This window comes from Hordeum vulgare, chromosome 7H, assembly GCF_904849725.1.
Source record: "Hordeum vulgare subsp. vulgare chromosome 7H, MorexV3_pseudomolecules_assembly, whole genome shotgun sequence".
NCBI lineage: Eukaryota > Viridiplantae > Streptophyta > Magnoliopsida > Poales > Poaceae > Hordeum > Hordeum vulgare.
This window is the reverse complement of record NC_058524.1, coordinates 558,949,256-558,955,472: the sequence shown is the minus strand read 5'-3', so window position 1 is coordinate 558,955,472 and position 6,217 is coordinate 558,949,256. Positions and strand designations below refer to the sequence as shown.

The window sequence follows — 6,217 nt, the reverse complement described above, 5'->3', positions numbered from 1 at the left end:
AATGGAGCTTTGAGGTCGAGCTTGGAGAAGAGAGAAAGCTTAAGTGTGGTTCAGGCATTTCATCGAACACCTCATGTGCATAGGAGGTGAGAACAGAGTAGCACATACCTTCCACACACTGGCCGGCCAAAAAACAGAGGAGTGAGCGGGCATGTCGAGCATATATAAAGGCATTCTTTTATTCCCGGTTGGTGTCTAGAACCGGGACTGAAGACTGACCTTTTGTCCCAGTTCCAGACACGAACCGGGACTAAAGGGGTCACGCGAGGAGACATGCCCTTTAGTCATGGTTGGTGGCTAGAACCGGGACTAAATGTCCGAGACGAACCCGGACTAAATGTCCGAGACGAACCGGGACTGGTGCCTGCCGAGGCCCGGCCCGCGTCGTGACCACTCGAATCGGGACTAATGCATGCATTAGTCCTGGTTCATAAGTCGACTGGGACTGTTACTCTGATCTGGCAAAAACCAAAGCCCTGTTTGCTACTAGTGTTACAAGACCATGAAGGAAAATTCATTGCAGCAACAAATGAAAAAATTGATATATGCTTTGACTCTTTTACCGCGGAAGCTATTGCTATGAGATTTGGGATGAATCTAGCTCGAATTGTTGGTTGCAGTAAAATTGAGATCAACTCACACAATGTGGAGGTGGTCGCAGCATTACAAAAATGTTATTCTTCTTTAGTGGCCGGTGTTGTCTTCAACGACTGTTATTTTATGTTATTAGATTTAATCATGTTATCTTTGATCATTGTAATAGAGAGAATAATCACGTAGCTCATGAACTAGTTAGGGTAGCTAGATTTTCTCCTCCAAATACTTGCCTGGAATCCACACCCGATGCAGTGATTTCCTTGATTATAAACGATGCAATGATTTTTATGACTGAATAAAGGAGGCTTTGGTTATAAAAAATAATATGCTGCACATGTTGAATGTATCATCCTAACATGATTACAACCGTCAAGCCGTAACTCACTCAACTATATTCGTCTTCTTTTTTTAAAGAGTTCTTGTCAACTTACCATCAGTGTTACCGACAAACAAACTTAACACCAATGTTACCCATAAACAAAAATTACCACCAATGTTTATACAAAAAAAACTTAGCACCAACATCAATCTTGTTGCAAGAAGACAAAATCAGTATTTTTAGGCGAAAATAAAAAAATCCGGGGTGATCCTCGAAAAATCCTATTTGCCGCATTGTGCGAAACGGTGTCGAGGCTTCGCACACAGCGGGCGGGGCATTGGGCTTGGCCAGGTAGCGAGGTAGTGAGGGAGCCTTGCCCGGTTTTGGAAACCTTCTAGAGGTTTCAATCGGTTTTTTTTTGGTTTTGGGAAACTTCTAGAAGGTTCCCTGAACCGTTTTTTTTTCATTTTTCTGTTTTTTCTGTTTCTGTTTTTGTTTGTTTTTTTCTATTTCTGTTTCAAAATAGTTATGAATTTTCAAAAAATGTTGTAGAATTTGAAAAAATGTTCCGTAATTTGAAAAAATGTTCAAGATTACGAAAAAATGTTCCAGAATTTGTGAAAATGTCCCGCATTTTGAAAAAATGTTCCAGAATTTGAAAAAATGTTCAGGAATTTGAAAAAAGTTCCGGAATTTGTAAAAATGTTCTGGCTTTTATAAAAATGTTCCGGATTTTTAAAAATGTTCTGGAATTTAATTTTTTTTCCAGGAATTAAAAAAATTTCCGGAATTTAAAACTGTTCAAGATTTTGAAAAAATGTTCGGAATTTGAAACAGTGTTCCGGAATTTAAAAAGTGTTCCAGAATTAAAAATTTTTTTCTGTACTTTCAAAAATTGTTATTCAAATTCGATCATTTTTTTTGCTTTTATAAAAATGTTCTACATTTTCAGAAAAAAAAATCTGGAGTTTCAGAAAAAAAAGAAGAAAAGGAAAAAAAACTATAATTGTTGTGCACCTACTGGGCCGGACCAGTCGGGGGTCGCCCTGTGCGAAGCCCTGACTGGGTGCCGCACAGAGCGGCGAATAGGAGGTCCCGTGATCCTCAGCCCCCGTCACAATAGCCCAATCAACCATTGATGTGAGCCCAAATTCTCCTTGTGACAAACAGGTGTGCGTACTGGGCCGTTTGTATGATTCAGCCCATCAAGCTGCGTTCTGGTGGCTCACGTGACGCATCGTCCAACCGCACCAATATCTCCAGTCCAGGGTAAGGAGGAGCGGCGATCCGTCGGTGGCGAGGTGGACGGCGAAGAGGAGGACGAGCATGGCCGACGGGAGGGATCTGGGCGACGTGGCGGCCGCGGAACCCGATCCTGATGAAGGGCAGCCTGATCTGGAAGAGGAAGGTGAGCTTGAAGCCGGCGGCGGCGGCGGCGGCGGCGAGGAAGAAGAGGACGTAGACGTCGACGGCCTCGCCAGCTTCCTCGAATTCGAGATCCTCTCCGGATCCAGCGAGGAAGATCCTCTCGACGTAAGTGCGCTCGATCTCTCTTTCTCTCCCTCTATTTTTTTTAGCGAATATTGTCCTGATTGGGGATTCGATTGCAGCAGCTGGAGGAGGGCGAGGAGGAGAAGGAGACGGGAGTGAACGATGAAGCGAAGAACGGTAAGAGGAAGCAAGATTCGCTGTCGGAGGGAGATGGCAGCGGCAGCGGCAGCGGCAGCGAGGACGAGCATCAGAAGAGGGCGAGGAAGGAGAAGGGAAAAGGAAAGGTTTTGACGGAGGGGCCGCCTCAGATTGACACGGGCATGTTCACCAACGTCCCCCCGGAGCTGTTCCTGCAGATCTTCAAGTTCCTCTCCTCGGAGGACCTCATCTCGTGTGCCCTTGTCTGCCGCTTCATGAACGCCGCCGCATCTGACGAGACCCTTTGGCGCCGCTTGTAAGCTACTGTAGTTAAATATTGCCCTTCTGTTCCAGTTTGTGAATTTGGCTAACGTTTCTTATCCCTTCATGATTTTGTAAGGTATTGTATGAGGTGGGGCCTGTCCTCTAATGCCACCTCTAACGCGAAACTCAGGGAGTGCGCTTGGAAGAGCCTCTATATTCAGGTAGTCGCACCTGTTTTTAAAATAATACTTCTAGTCTGATCTCATTGAAGCCATGGGCATTGAATCGCAAAAATTAGCTTCGAAGTTCATAAGCCATATCCATTTAATTAATTGTGAATATTTCCATACAATTTGAACTACCTTTTTTCCAGAATAAGCGCATGTACACAAGCAGTTGAATGTACATGCCTGCCAATTCTGTTTTGACTAGTCATGAGAGCTAATTTTTTCATTTTCATGTTGCAACATATGCATTTGCTAATGATGTTATTGTTGTTCTTAACACCAGCAAGACAGAGAAGATATGGTTGAATTCGTGAGATATACCCCTACAGAATTCAAAGAGTACTATATCCAGATGCAGGCTGCAAAAAGGAGTCAAGCACCCCTTCCCTCAGAAGTAATCACTGATTTTTTAGCTTTTTTTATCTCTTCTTTCATGTGTAAGTTTCACATAACTACATGTTTGGTGTATAAACTTTGGAGAGAAACGATTTCACTCTGTTACATATTTAGGGGCTGTTTTTATCACAAAACTATAGCTGTTATGGTGGACTGAAATTCTTCCAAACAGCCCTGATGTACCAGGCCTGTAAGCAAGCCTCATCACAAAATGGTTTTCTCAATCTACTTGCTGAAGTTCTCATTTTGTTGATGTGGGCAGAAAAAAAGTTAGGCCCCCCAAAAAAACTGTTTTGCACAAGAGGTCTTGAAAGTTAGGGTGACAGAAAACCTGTAGTTCTGTGACAAAATGCCCTGTAAATCTGTAGTATATGAAAAAATTCCTTAAATATGTAGATCCTTCATAGTAGTATGAATCTCTATTTCTGCAAAATTTACTCTTCATCAATCTATCTTTCAGCCTCACATTCCAAAGAATTATCTTTTGTTTGCCTAAACTTGAACCTTTCTTGTCTTACTTTTAAAGGTGAATGACGACAAGATTGTTCTTGATAAGACAGTAGCTGATCAGGTGTCTAGTTGGAAAAGCCGCAGAGGCCTTACTGATGATGCAGTCAAGGGGCATTCTTGCTCCGGAAGTACTTGCTTCTATAAGCAGATTGGTGATGCTTATATTTGTGAGAAGACTGGTCGTGTACATGGTATATTTATATTTCCTCTCACTCCCTTGTCACATATAATTGTTTATGCCTGACATGGTTGTTTTCTGCTGTTTTTAGTTTGCGATGATGCCTGTCGTGAATTTGTCTTGGACCAAACTAGTGGGTTACTTGTCTGTACGATATCTGGGCACTGTTTTGAGAGGTTTTTATGTCCTGATGACGAGTGGGACACTTGTGATACTGTAAGTCCCAATGCATGGCATATCCTCTTTTATCCATAAACTTTGCAATGACCATATATTGTAAGAATGTGCCTGATTCGGGTTTGAATGATCTTATCCTAGCGAATCCGTCTTTATAATCCTCAGTTGATGAGGCCAACAGTTCATCATTTCTATTTGAATTTCTTTGTCTGGTCCCGTACTTATCACTAAGCTTTGCTTGTTTGCAATTTTAGGATCAGCAGCAAGGCGGTGTGACTGATGAAGCAGAGCCATTCATGGGATCTGGACGATTTGGTACTAATTCGAGTTTTATTTATTGAGAAATATTCCTCCATCATGCATGTTGCGTTATTCTTATAGCAAATATGAATATTATGGAGTTACTATGTCGGATTATGAACTAAGTACATTTGAGCATTTTTCATGTTACATGCATGTCATACATCAAGCTGTCGATTTAGAAATCGTACTAGCTAGAAATATATAAATGCCCGCTTCTGCTGCTATGGAGTGTTTGATAGTGTTGCCAGATAGTGTTGCAGAAGGTGGCGTAGTTACTAGGTGATATTTGGTTATCTAAAATGTGCTTACGCAAGTGGGCTGGCTACAGCCAAAGAAGAGCAGTATGGAAATGAAAGGGTTGCAATTCCATTCTATATTACTATATGACTACTAATACTGGTAGTGTGGTAAATAGTCCTCCTGTATTGTAAATGCAATCTCATTGTTTGTGTTTGATTCATTACAGTGCATTGAGTTACTGATCCATTTTTTTTTCCTTCTGTGAACAGCACGTGCTTATCAGTTGGGTTACAGCTGTGCCGACGAGAAGGAACTTGAGTACGCTTTGCGGTTCTGCTGATATTCTCCCGGTCATTTGATCCTTCAGACCTCCTTCAGACCTTCACTCCGTGTGCTCGCTACACGAGAGCAAGTTTTTGGTTGGCAAGGGAAATAAGATGCAGGAAGCTCTATACTACACTTTACTTGATCTCGACCTCTGGGGATGTGCCTATGAATGCAAAATCAGCAGAAATGCTGGTATGCTTTTCAATCAGTCGAGGGAGCTGATATGTTGTTGTATAGTTTCCTAAATTATGAGAGATGTATCCTAGTAATAAAATAAATGCTTGACCACTTGTAATCCTCACAACAGTGCCCATTTGTGGGCACTGTAACCTATTCACTGAAGTAGTTGAGGCATGTATTAAGTTACTGTTTCTTTTAGCATACAAATCAGCAAGTGTTTCACCTTCTGGTTTATCTTCCCGTTCTATGTTTGGTGCTGGCGTAACAATGGATTGGATGGCGCGCTGGTAAGTTTCTTGATAGCTGCAGCTGGATGGAGCTCCCAATGCTGACCCACGCGGCTCGACTAACATTATCTGCATACATTTCAAACCGCATTCAACAGACTGGTCGAAATTCAAGCGAACATAATTTACATAAAAAGGATATTTCGGCTGTCTTAAATTGGAAACTTAAAAGAAAATTCTAAACCTTATAAATTGGAAACTTGAAAGAAAATTATAAACCTTATAGTTATAAGGTATGACCACCTCGTACGCGTAGCTGCCCTGCTCTGTCACACCAATGTCGGCGCCGGCCCTTCAGCAGTGAAATGGCGCTGTAGGGCCGCGGCTGCCTACCTTCCAGCGGTGAGAGGGCGTTTTAGGGCTGCGGGTGCCTACCGCTCGCGGAGGAGCGAGTCCGCCTCCTATTGCGTTGTGTGTAGCCTCCCTTCTCTGTCACACCAATGTGGGCGCCGGCCCTTCAGCAGTGAAATGGCGCTGTAGTGCCGCGGGTGCCTACCTTCCAGCGGCGGGAGGGTGTAGCCTCCCTTCTCTGTCACACCAATGTGGGCGCCGGCCCTTCAGCAGTGAAATGGCGCTGTAGTGC

The 6,217-nt window shown here is 43.0% G+C and overlaps 1 protein-coding gene across 2 annotated transcripts; it reads left to right on the top strand.

The window, feature by feature from the left end:
* The first annotated feature begins 2,147 nt into the window (after window positions 1–2,147).
* LOC123407710 (F-box protein SKIP31) lies at window positions 2,148–5,581 on the top strand. Of its 2 annotated transcripts, none has more exons than XM_045100898.1 (8): window positions 2,148–2,449; window positions 2,527–2,861; window positions 2,946–3,030; window positions 3,320–3,430; window positions 3,959–4,133; window positions 4,212–4,336; window positions 4,552–4,612; window positions 5,110–5,581. In XM_045100898.1, the coding sequence occupies exons 1-8, from the start codon at window positions 2,243–2,245 to the stop codon at window positions 5,178–5,180; spliced, it is 1,170 nt and encodes a 389-aa protein (XP_044956833.1). In that variant the 5' UTR covers window positions 2,148–2,242; the 3' UTR covers window positions 5,181–5,581. The 2 variants fall into 2 exon arrangements, with proteins under 2 accessions (XP_044956833.1, XP_044956834.1); XM_045100899.1 differs by having other exon boundaries at window positions 2,163–2,449; window positions 2,530–2,861.
* Window positions 5,582–6,217: the final 636 nt, after the last annotated feature.

What these genes read in the sequence shown, in the direction of transcription:
- LOC123407710 (XM_045100898.1), top strand. Translation starts at nt 2,243, where the DNA reads ATGGCCGACGGGAGGGATCTGGGCGACGTGGCGGCCGCGGAACCCGAT. An exon ending in GGAAGAGCCTCTATATTCAG is followed by an intron (nt 3,031 to 3,319) that starts GTAGTCGCACCT and finishes TCTTAACACCAG; the next exon opens with CAAGACAGAGAAGATATGGT. An exon ending in AGTGGGACACTTGTGATACT is followed by an intron (nt 4,337 to 4,551) that starts GTAAGTCCCAAT and finishes TTGCAATTTTAG; the next exon opens with GATCAGCAGCAAGGCGGTGT.